Source organism: Musa acuminata, chromosome BXJ2-10 (genome assembly GCF_036884655.1).
Source record: "Musa acuminata AAA Group cultivar baxijiao chromosome BXJ2-10, Cavendish_Baxijiao_AAA, whole genome shotgun sequence".
Classification (NCBI taxonomy): domain Eukaryota; kingdom Viridiplantae; phylum Streptophyta; class Magnoliopsida; order Zingiberales; family Musaceae; genus Musa; species Musa acuminata.
The window spans coordinates 35264620-35277226 of record NC_088347.1 but is presented as its reverse complement, the minus strand read 5'-3'; the positions used below and the strand labels follow the sequence as shown (position 1 = coordinate 35277226).

At 42.9% G+C, this 12607-nt stretch overlaps 2 protein-coding genes and 1 long non-coding RNA gene across 4 annotated transcripts; 2 read left to right on the top strand and 1 right to left on the bottom strand.

Annotated features, from left to right (window-relative positions):
• Nucleotides 1–280: 280 nt before the first annotated feature.
• LOC135624255 (uncharacterized) lies at nt 281–5342 on the bottom strand. Of its 2 annotated transcripts, XR_010491628.1 has the most exons (4): nt 5144–5342; nt 1429–2917; nt 1037–1334; nt 281–873 (listed from the first exon to the last, which is right to left on the bottom strand). It is a non-coding gene; the product is annotated as an uncharacterized LOC135624255 (long non-coding RNA). The 2 variants fall into 2 exon arrangements; XR_010491627.1 differs by having other exon boundaries at nt 1037–2917.
• Nucleotides 698–2945, top strand: LOC135624254 (amino acid permease 3-like). The gene is made up of 7 exons (XM_065127679.1): nt 698–783; nt 1130–1363; nt 1444–1537; nt 1612–1829; nt 1936–2075; nt 2181–2408; nt 2520–2945. Exons 1-7 carry the CDS (start codon nt 708–710, stop codon nt 2943–2945), a joined length of 1416 nt encoding a protein of 471 aa, XP_064983751.1. The 5' UTR covers nt 698–707.
• Nucleotides 5343–7181: 1839 nt separating the features above from the next.
• Nucleotides 7182–10631, top strand: LOC103969398 (receptor-like protein kinase HSL1). Its single transcript, XM_009382912.3, has 2 exons — nt 7182–9927; nt 10014–10631. The coding sequence occupies exons 1-2, from the start codon at nt 7275–7277 to the stop codon at nt 10439–10441; spliced, it is 3081 nt and encodes a 1026-aa protein (XP_009381187.2). The 5' UTR covers nt 7182–7274; the 3' UTR covers nt 10442–10631.
• Nucleotides 10632–12607: the final 1976 nt, after the last annotated feature.

Here is a 12607-nt window from a genome sequence, read left to right as displayed (position 1 = left end):
TCGAACGGCTAATAATAATAATAATAATAATAATAATAATAATAGTCGGCTATAAATCGAAAGATTAATTTATGTATTAATCCTTAAAAAACTATATAATGCATAATTGAGATTAATTTATGTATTATTCCTTCTTGTTCTTTGGATCAAATACTTACAATAAAACTATACACATAAGGGATTTGCATTATTGCTCTGTCATTGAAGCCTCCGATCTCAGTCATATGTAATTAAATTAATAACTTATTTTATTTTCCCTTTCTTTCTTTCAAAATACCACCCAACAATCATTACATAAATTTGGAAACACCCAAAATTGATGGCTAATCCATCGCCAAGAACAGAAGCTCTGAGGACCGCTAAAGCGACTTCGACCTGTTCAAACGGATCGACGGGGTCGTCGAGGAGCGACGCCTGTCGGTCCACCCATCGATCCACTCCAGTCTTTTCCTTTTCTTTATATGCATAGATAGAGAGAGGTAGATGGAACCCTACCTGCACGAAACACAGTAGATACTAACGTATATACGTATGTAGAGGTAGATACATACAAGGATTCCTGCATCGAACAAAAGCACTAGTTCCCCGTGACCTTCTCTTCAGGTATATACACAACACATGAATACGTACATAACCTGCGACGAAGCTCTTGGATCCATCAGTTGCACAGAGACACGACGAGAGAGATGAGGACGTTCGAGGCAGAAATGGAGGAAGATGGAATAATCATGGCAGGGAAGATGGACGAGGAGCTCGATGACGACGGCCGCCCAAGGAGGACTGGTACGTATCATTCCTTTGCCTGTCCGATTTCCTCACCTTCTTCTTCCTCCCCCACCTGTTGTCATGCACGGTTGCAGAAAAGTAGGAGTCCTACAAATCAAGAGTGAAAAGAACAGGCTTTGTCAGACATTATCATGCATGAAAAATTGCAACATGTACGGGTTATGCATTAGCTCAAATTATATTCATATTTAGGATTTGGAGGAGAGTAATGGTAATATGATTTAATTCATGCTTCAGCTATTATACTAACCCTGAATGATGTTTGATTTCAGTTCTTACTGATCCGGTCCTCCGAAAACTTTCCCTGCTATTCTATTCTAACAGGCAATGATGTAATGTGCAGGAACTGTGTGGACAGCAAGCTCACATATCGTAACAGCAGTCATCGGTTCTGGTGTGCTATCCTTAGCGTGGGCGATGGCGCAACTTGGTTGGATAGCTGGACCTCTAGCTCTGGCGCTTTTCGCCCTCATCACCGTCTACACTTCCAGTCTTCTAGCAGATTGCTACAGGACTGAAGATCCAATATCTGGGATGAGAAACGTCACCTACATGAGAGCAGTGAAATCCAACTTAGGCACTTGAATTTCTAACCCCATCTTTCATCATGGTACAAACTTTCCATGAACAAATTAAACATACAAAGTCTTCATGCAGGAGGAAATAAGATCTGGTTGTGCGGACTCTGCCAGTATGTCAACCTCTTCGGAGTTTCCATTGGTTATACGATTACCGCAGGCCTCAGTGCTGCGTAAGCTCATTGCATGCTCTACACAAAGTCAGATTTGGGCATCTCTAATAAGTTTCTTCTTTGGATGACCACAGGGCTGTGAGCAAATCTAATTGTTTCCACAAGAAAGGCCAAGAAGCAGCTTGCAGTATCTCCACCAATGTGTTCATGGTCGGGTATGGAATCATTCAGATCTTCCTGTCCCAACTGCCCAACTTTCATAAGCTATGGTGGTTGTCCATTGTTGCAGCAGTGATGTCCTTTGCTTATTCCTTCATTGCTGTGGGTCTCTCGGCAGCCAGAATCATCTCAGGTGTCTCCTTTGTATGATCAAATATCAAACAACAAAACACAACCTTGCAATACCTTAAGCATAAACGTTCGAAGAGAAAATCTGAATCAGACTTTGGTCTCGACAGGGAACACCAGAAAAACATCCATTACAGGTACGATAGTTGGAGTGGATGTCAGTGCATCTCAGAAGGTATGGAGCACTTTTCAGGCACTTGGAGATATAGCATTTTCCTACTCATATTCCATGATCTTAATTGAAATCCAGGTAGGCTGACTACTGATGTATACCAAAACCTTTGTCATGTCTTTCGGTTACCTGCTTATGAATCACATCCTTGCTCTGCACTCATCCAATATTCATGACTTTTAGGACACCCTAAGATCTCCTCCTGCAGAGAACAAAGAAATGAAGAAAGCAAGTTTAATCGGTGTGGTGACAACCACTACATTCTATATGCTTTGTGGTTGCCTAGGTTATTCTGCATTTGGGAACCAAGCTCCAGGAAACATACTAACCGGATTCGGATTTTATGAGCCATACTGGCTAATAGATGTCGGTAATGTCTGCATAGTGGCACATCTAGTTGGTGCTTACCAGGTAACCTCATATCTGATCAGCAACAATAACTAATTTTTAAGATCTCTCTACCTGCATCAGACATCTTCTGTGCTAACTAATAATAGACATTTTGGCTATTTCATTTTCTAGGTGTACTGCCAGCCATTGTTTGCTGCAGTAGAGACATGGTTTGCTAGAAAGTGTCCTGGCTTACAAATACTGACTCATGAGCATCCCATCACAATTAACAAAAACCTTGGCTGCAACATTAACATTTTCCGACTGCTGTGGAGGACAACCTTTGTGGTGATAAGCACTGTTCTCGCAATGCTGATGCCCTTCTTCAATGATGTGCTTTCATTACTTGGTGCTGTGGGATTCTGGCCTCTAACAGTGTATTTTCCCATTGAGATGTACATTTCACGAAATCATATTGCAAGGTCTTCACCCAAGTGGATGCTGTTGCAAAGCTTAAGCTTCCTCTGCTTCCTTGTCTCCTTGGCTGCAGCTTGTGGTTCCATTGAAGGGGTGGCACAGTCACTTCAACACTATTCACCATTCACGTCAAAAACATAAGAACAACTTCAGTAGCATCTCTGAAACCAATCAGAAGCTGTCTTTCTGATTTCTTAGTTGTAGTCATCACCGGTCTCTATGATTTTAATCTTATGGAGATATTAGAACTTTTTGTGGCTAAAAAATCCATACAAAGTAAGACATCATTATTGAAAAATCATGAATATTGTACTTGCATGAGCAAGCACCAGCGAGTTACAAATTTATGATGCATGTTATCAAGTCGATACCAAAGAATGGATGCCCATCTAGTGATTTCGTGTCACTATTGTATCATGACAATGGAGTACGATCATATAAATCTGTTCTATACCTTTCCTTGACTATACATGATCCACTAAAATTGCACTACTTGTACTTTCATTGTTTTAATTGAGTATTTTCCTCTAAATACTAAATTGAGCATACTAAATTTTCCTCTTTCCTCTTTCTGATTGTATTTTTTTATTTTTCTCTTTTCACCAACTTTGTTATCAATCCATTAAACCTTAGCACCCCTTTAGGTTGTCCTATGTTATTACTATTTCAAACAAAAGCAATTTTTTTTGGTTCTTGTCTCCTTGATGCAATTTTAGTTGTCAAATTCAATGTGATCATTGTTCATCTAACGAAATCAGATTATACACTACATGGCTGGTTCCCCCAAGAATATGATTTCTAGTTGGCGAGCTTGTCCGAAATGGTAAAGAAACTGTTTAACAGCAAAGCGGAAAAGATTGTTCAATTTCAGATCAGGATATCCTATCTTATCAAAGCCATAAAGAAAGGTCTTAAGCTTTTGAAAAAAAATCAATTATGTTTAATCCAAAAAAAACTGGTCAAAAACTAAAAATTTGTGAGAAAATGTGTCAACCTTTGCAAACAAATTTTTTGCACAAGTAAAATATGTGGATAGGCAGATTATAGAGACCAACAAGAAGGTCAAGCGTTAGTTTTCAATCAAAATTCATTAAGCATTATATTTAGTAGAAAACCAACAGCCAAATGAATCACAGAAGGAAAATATAACACTCCCTATACTATCATGGCCCTGTAAAAGAATAATAACGACTGCATAGTTCGGCATTTTCCAACCATAATACAGAGAAATTACTAGTTGTGATTGCTTAGCCCCAGCTAAAACTCATGTCAAAGTATGCAGGAGGCCTTGTTGGTAGAAAACAAGGTTATTGCCAATTAAGACGAAGTTAAAATGTCAATGGAACATGGAAACAAAATAGGGTGAGAAGCCATAAGAAAATACACTAGAGAAAGATGTGCAAGCCCATTACTGTATCAAGTTCAAGTTTGAGTGGAATAGGATTGACTTGTTTCTAGTGCTTGCAGGTAAGTATGCAGAGTTTAATATCCTCCGACTGAATAGAAGCTAACTGCCCAAAGGCAAGGAGAGGGCTCAGCAAGTGAGGCAGTGTGAAGTTAGATGAAACTGTAACAATATCAAACATGGAACACTTACTGCAGAAAAGGATAACACAAATAGTTCACAAAATACAGCAATAACTTCTCATAATCCTCGAACATCTTGACCCTCAGGTTCGCAGAAAACACCAGAACATCAGGCATAATCCCACCAAATTAAAGGGAAAAAATGAAAGGAAAAGGAGTACTAAATTAAATAAACAAATTGGAAATTTGACTAGCTTCACTTTGATTTTCAGTTTCATTTATACATTTTCCCCCCACCTAACTGACATATCCGCAGACTCAAGGCCTGTACTGGAGGCAGAGACACTGGAATGGAGTGAAAAGTGGTGTAGCAATGGGAGAAGCTGATAGGAATAAACTCTGACAACAAGATGCCAAAAGTGGTGCCGAAATGAGAGAAATGCACCAGTCTTCGCCTAGTAATTCCATAATCATGAATAATTGTTAAAGAAAGAACTTTGGTTTTGGTACTCTCACTTAAATTACAGAAGTCCACTGATACATTAGTCAGTCCCGCATCTCTGTCACATGTAACTCTGCAAAAACTCACTCAATACCAGGAAGAAAAAAAGAGAGCACACCAAAAACCTATCAATCATCCATCAAATAAAGGAAAAAATTAGCATTATAATCATAGAATTCCTATAAAAAAACAACTATGAAATCGATTGTGGCGTTCCAAGTCGATCAACAATGACACGATAACATCGATCTACCCACATTTACTAAACAATAAACATGGGGCAAAACAACACAAGATGATAGCATTGTACCTGAAGATCGAACGGAATGTGCTCTGCCTGACTTCGGCGTATCTGCCTGATTACGTTGACGAGGGCGATAAGGGAGGTCCCGCGCGTGATGTTGTGGATCAACGGCGATAGAGTTGAGGGGTCTAGAAGGCGGCGGTCGGAGGAGGCGGAAACCATGGACCGCGGGCACGAGGACAAGCGGAGAAAAGGTGAGACGAGAGACGGCTTCCGTGGGAGGGAAAGCACTCGGCCGATACGGACGCTGTTAAAGAGGCATGGCGAGATTACGTTCTACTCCGCAGATCTTCATTAAATTTTCGAAATTGCCATTGGACGAATTAGTTCTCCAAATGACAATACAAAATGGGCATAGTTGCCAAATTAGTGGCATAAATCGTGCTGCAATTTTCCATCAAAAGTGTTAATTTCATTTGATTTAATTTGCCCTTGAGGCCCAATTTCAAAGCGATAGGCCCATATAATCGTATGAATGGGCCTGACTTGGACTCATTCATTGGGCCCCAATCATGAATTGGGTCGATGAGCAAATAGCTTGTCCAAGAAAGAATGATGCTTGATTCCCTGTGGATTTCTTCCATGGTAGGAATTAGGCAAGAGTAGAGTAGAATCCACTCGACCTTTCACTAGACTAGGTTAGGATTTGATCCTCTCCTCATGATGAATAATAATCTACTGCTTATCTTCTTCGGTGGAATTGGGATTGTTAGATGACATTTCTACGGAGTCCAAAATGTCAGTCATGAAATCATGACCATCTTTAATGCTCGCATGCTTGCACTCCACCATGGTTAGGTAATCGGCCACCTTTATGAGACGGTAATGGATCAAAATACATTTACTCTTTATCGAGAAGAAACACCGTGTAATTTGACGACACAGAAACAATCCAATCTTATACGGAGATATGTTCAAAGAAGGTAACGAAAAAAGGGCATCGGATGCCACAGAGAAATGGTGTTAATGGCGATCACATCATGGGGAAGTGCTTATCCCTGTTGGAGTCATCGCTGGGTCAACAAGTCGTCTCCTTTGCTTGCTGCTTTGAAGCTAAAATAGCGACATGACAACCAATGGAAGCGAATATTTAATGCGTCTAAGTCATCGAGTTGATTTGGAGTGCTCGAAGACTTTGACCGGGGACTCCGGCAGTCAAACATGGCGGGCTGATTCTGAAACTAGTGGACCCTACCAAGGTTCATATTTACAAATATATCCTTTCAGTGTGATATAGGATAAGATTTTGACAGATTTAAATCATCTGATGGTGTATTCGATCATAATAATAATAATAATTATATATATTAATTTGTGATGAGACGTTTTCAGCTTAGAGTTGTCAAACAATTTTTTTTTAATTTTGATGTGTAATAAATACTCTATTTCATTCGTTAATTATTGTTTCGAACGATACTAAAATTTTAATCTCGAGCGATACAAGATTGTATCGATCGAATGGTAATGATCGATTTCGATCGTTATCGATATGCATCAAGTTTCAGACAATCAAGTTTTATATGATATTTTTTTAATTTATATTAAATTTAATATAAATTAAATTAAATTAATATTTATTTTTAACTTAAAAATTTTATCTTAATTTTTTTATTTTTTAAATATTTTTTAAAAAATTAACTCGTTTTAAATTAAACATCGCTAAAATTACGAACCTCGATATCAATTAAATTGATTAGTAGTGCAACAGTAGGTAGCAAACAGGAATTTCCACTATAGGTGTCTATCCTCCCTACAACAATCGTTCTTTGTTTGACCCTTCCACGAACGCAGCACCCGAAAGCCGCCGGTGGATAAAACTCCAGTGTCATCGACCACCGAACTCTTAAGGTCACGTCCGTCAACGAAGGGTCCATTTTAACTTTCCCGTGTGCCATAACATAAAACATGGTGCACGCCTCAGGTGTGGTTCCAGTTGCACTGACGTTATATTCGTTCGTAACTCGTATTGCTGTTGTAATACTGAACTCTCTTGAAGACGATGACATGTCAGTTTGTGTGTGTCTTCCTTCACCATGGACCTTTTTTTCTCTGTTTCTGATCATTAGCGCCCACTTTCATTCAGGATATAAGCAGAGGAGTGTAGTCGTTGGTCCCTCGAGCAACTAAGAAGCTTCCGATGGGTAAAGAATCCATTGCAGCAGCCTCCTCCTTCTTCTTCTTCTTCTCTTCCTCTTTGCTCCTCGTGCACGCCTCACTTCTCTTATGGCTTCCCCTTCTCTTCATCTCCGGAGCCACCGTGGCCCATGGAAACGACCAGGAGGAGCTCCTCCTCTTGAACCTAAAACGCCAGTGGAGCAGCGTTCCTGCGGTCGGTTCTTGGAACGATTCCTCCCCGCACTGCGACTGGCCGGGAATAGAGTGCAGCGATGGCTCCGTCACGCAGATATCCCTCTCCAATATAAACATCACCAAGCCTATTCCGCCGTTCCTCTGCAACCTCACGAGCCTCGCCTACCTCGACCTCTCCAACAACTACATCCCCGGCGGCTTCCCCACCTCTCTCTACCGCTGCTCAATCCTCGAGCACCTTAATCTCTCCCAGAATCTCTTTGTCGGCGAGTTGCCTTCTGATATCGATAACATGTCATCCCAGCTCGCTTACCTTGATCTATCTGGTAACAATTTCTCCGGCGACGTCCCGCCCGCCATCGGCCGGCTCTCGTCCCTTGGGGATCTTCGTCTTCAGTTCAATCTCTTCGATGGCTCCTTCCCGGCCGAGCTCGGTAACCTTTCGATGCTTGAACGACTACAGCTTGCGCACAATCCCTTCGCGGGCCAGCGTCTTCCGGCCGAGTTCGGGAACATGACGAGACTGAAGATCCTGTGGATGACCCAAGTGAACCTCGTCGGCGACATACCGGAGGCTCTCGGGAAGCTGACCGAGCTCGAGCTTCTCGACCTCGCCTGGAATCATCTGAATGGCTCCATCCCTGCAGCCATATGGTCGCTGGAGAAGCTGGAGAGACTCTACTTGTTCAGCAACAACCTGACGGGAGAAATTTCCGGCAAGATCGCGGCGCTAAACTTGGAGGAGATCGATGTGGCAATAAACCAGCTGAAGGGATCGATACCGGAGGAATTCGGCAATCTCAGTCATCTCAGAGTCCTGTTCATGTATTACAATCGCCTGTCCGGCGAGATCCCGAGAGGCATCGGCCTCCTGCGCAACCTGTCCGACATTAGGCTCTTCAACAACCACCTCGTCGGAGTCTTGCCACCGGAGCTGGGGAAGCACTCCAATCTGAAGAACCTCGAGGTGTCCAACAACAGAATCTCCGGCAGCTTGCCCCAAGGCCTTTGCACAAACGGAGCTCTTCGGTCGCTGGTGGTCTTCAACAACAACCTCACCGGCGAGATGCCGGCTTCTCTCTCCGACTGCCACCGTTTGGCTAACATACAGCTGTACAACAACAACTTCTCTGGCGAGTTTCCCCTCCGACTATGGTCGGCAGCAGAGAATTTGACGGTCGTGTTGATCCACCACAACCGCTTCACCGGCGTCCTTCCTGACAAGTTGCAGTGGAACCTGACGCGGCTGGAGATCAACGACAACAGGTTATCGGGAAAGATCCCGTCGTTCGCACCAAAGCTTGCAGTCCTTGAGGCGAGCAACAACACGTTCTCCGGCGAAATCCCGGCAGAACTCAGCGGGATGTCGAGTCTCCAGGTTCTGTTGCTCGGCGGAAATCGGATCTCCGGCGTGATACCGGCAGGCATATCCAATTTGAAGTTCCTCACCCAGCTCGATCTCAGCGACAATTACCTCTCCGGAGGCATCCCTGCGGCAATGGGGTCGCTCGAGGTGCTCACCATGCTCGACCTCTCGCACAACCGGCTATCGGGATCAATACCGCCGGAGATCGGCAACCTGAAGCTCAACCTTCTTAACCTGTCTTACAACCAACTCTCCGGCGAGATTCCTCTGCAGCTACAGAACCAAGCTTACGAGCAGAGCTTCCTCTCCAACGCTGGACTTTGCACCTCCAAGGCTATAGTGAACCTCAATATCTGCGCGCACCGATCGAGCGGTGCAGACAAGTTCTCGGAGAGGCTGATCATAATGTTTTTGGTGCTCGGTGGGGTTACGTTCTTGATGATAGTTGTGGTTGGAACGCTGATGTGCCGGCGAAGACCCGACAGCGGTGACCTTCCACCATACAAGCTGACTTCTTTTCATCAGCTCGACTTCACAGAACGGAACATAATACGTGGGCTGACGGAGGGCAACCTCATCGGCAGTGGAGGATCAGGTCAGGTTTTCAGGATCAACCTGGGGCTTCGCACCGGCGAGGCTGTGGCCGTGAAGAAGATCTGGAACAACAGAAAGCTGGACTGGAAGATGGAGAAGGCGTTCGAGGCGGAGGTCAAGATTTTGAGCTCCATTCGGCACGCCAACATAGTAAAGCTGCTCTGCTGCATCTCAAACGCGGAATCCAAGCTGCTGGTCTACGAGTACATGGAGAACGGGAGTCTGGATCAGTGGCTTCATGGCGAGCGAAGGACAAGGACAGGCTCGTCGGGGCACGGCGAGCCACTGGACTGGCCGAAGAGGCTCGGTATCGCCATCGACGCTGCAAGGGGGTTATGCTACATGCACCACCACTGTACTCCGCCGGTCATCCACCGCGACGTGAAGTCCAGCAACATACTCCTCGACTCCGACTTCGGAGCTAAGATGGCCGACTTCGGCTTGGCACGAATGCTGGTCAAGGTCGGTGAGCTCGAGTCGGCATCGGCGATAGCAGGCACCTTCGGGTACATGGCTCCAGGTGAGTCCTAGAGAAGGGGGCATCGGACCATTTTGTTAATGCAAGTGGAATAGTACAGCTATTAACGGAGGTCGTTGTGGTTGCAGAGTGTGGATACTCGAAGATCAATGAGAAGGTGGACGTGTATAGCTTCGGGGTGGTGCTCTTGGAGTTGACGACAGGAAGGAAAGCCCGAGACGGTGGTGAGAACGAAGGCTTAGCCGGGTGGGCTGCGCGCCGGTTCAAAGAGGATGGTAGGCTGACGGAGATGGTAGACGAGGAACTGAGTGAAGATGTCAACTACATGGATGACATAGAAGCGGTGCTAAGGTTGGGAATCGAGTGCACGAGGAGGACTCCGGTGTTCAGGCCTTCGATGAAGGAGGTGGTGCGACACCTGATGGACTGCGACCGAAGGAACGGGTGTCGGCTGAACATCGAGGTGGCTCCGCTTCTGCAGATGAAGAGTTGGAGCCGGAATAAGAGCTTATCAGATGCTAGTGAAGAGCATAGCATGGCCATGGGTGCCATTTAAATGCTGGTGATGTCAGATTTGATCATATCACCAGGTAGCAATAGCCGAAGCTTCAACACTAGGAGTTGAAGCTTCGGCTAACAAGTGGCACATTCAATAGTTGTTACTATGATGCTGTACATGCATCAGTTAATATGTGATTTCACCTGATCAGCAATCCAAATGACCCTGGGAAAATAATTTGCTAAAACCCTGATGATCATAATGATTCTTTAACAATATGATTATTAGTACAAGAGAATCAGAAAAATAATAAAATTGACATTGTTTTTTGCTGTACAAATCGAGAAAAATTTGTCAATCCCTGAAGAAGATAAATGGCACGAGAACTATAAACTAGAGAAACAAGCATAATTTACTACGAGAAGGATCATAGATTTTAGTACACACATTAGTGTGAAAGGTTCTTCAAGTTCCCAAGGAATAATATCTTGGAAAGACATGCTTGCTCTGCTAATTTCAACTGAACTCCTCTCTCAGCTTCTCCCAATACATCCCTGAAATTTTGTCAAAGATCCGAAAGACTTGTAATGATACCATGGGACTTGAAGATAAGCACGTAATAAAGGGATACAATATAAACAGGTTGCTCGATCTCATGATAAATATGTATGTGACTCTTCGCCAGGGTTTTACACTCCCACAATCCAATGTTCGATTATATTCTGTTATTAGAATTAGAGTATATACAAGTTGTTCTTACATCAAACAACAAAAACAGCACAAACAGTATTCCGGTAAAGCTCAAGAGTAAACATGACACATGATCTTCAGTTCTTCTAACATCTAAAGAAAAGAGTAATCATCAACAAAATCATGATTATCATCTCTCCACAATTGCTGCAGTTGTTCCAGTAGGAGAAGTGGCTATAAGCACTAGTAACCAAGAACAAGTAAAAATGACTCCAAACTTCACTCTGACTACTAAAACTGTCTTCCTGATATTCTATTCTCTTTATTTTCTCCTTCAAACACTAACTTAAGAAGGGGATCTCATTGTACATACTTTTGACCTTTCCTTTGTGATTGTATACTTCACCTTGTCTACTATGACATGACTGTAACCTTGACAAATATCAACTCCGGTATAAATACCTGTGCAGAAAATTAGCTCATCATGATGATATAACATTGTGTAATTTGATGGGCAAGTCTAAAATACTAACGTTGTTCTAGCATCTTTGTCACAGCAATTTTGTCACTACTTGCCATAATAACATTATGCAATGTCATTCGCACCAAAAAAAAAAAGCCAGGAACTAGGTAATAAGGTCAAGAATGCTGATAAGAGTATCAAATGGAGAAAGCAATGATCATATGTTGAGCATTTCTAAGATGAACGAGCCAGAGAATGTAATAGAAATGAGTTCGACATATTTCCTAAAAGAACGATTGATGTAGATTTAAGAGATAAAGTTAACATAGGAGACTGTGTTCATCTTAAGATAATCTAGATGCAATTGGTAATGGAAAGATGTCAAGATGTTGCACCAAGATCTAAAAGTAAGCTTCGATGAACCTAAAGATAGAATGCCTAACCCTGCATCCAAGGTAATAATAACAAATCACAAGACAACACAATTAAAGGCTGAAAGTTCAGATTGGCCATGGTAGAGAACTCTAGGAGGACTAATGTTCTCCATGGCATGGCAACTAATAGGCTACATGACATGGTAGAAAGATTTCAGTTGTCAGATACTTTATCTACCAAATACATTTTACTGCAGTAGTTTTATAACCCAAAAGAATTTTAGACATGTTTTCACACAAAGGTTGACAACATCTTATAGAAATTCTAGCTTTTCATATGCTGGCAGTCTCTTCCTTATCAATCTCATCAACACCAGATTTGGGGCTATCCCCTTTCTCAGTCTTTCCATCATTTCTTTTATTTTTTGTTAAAACATGAACTCTCTATGCATCTCGACCAGGAAAACCCGATAACAGAGAGAACTTCCTTCAAAGCTGCTACAGCACAACCAATAAAAGCAATGGTTTGATCTCATTAACCATAGTTGGATTGTAGAATGTTTTACACCTTTATGTCGTTGTTGAGGTGTCAACACAGCTTGGCCCGTCCTGAGTGCGCAAGATCACCAACACAGCTTCCGAGCTAGAGCGTATTAACCCGAGGTCTGGTTGAGAGGGCATATGCCTCCTTCTCCT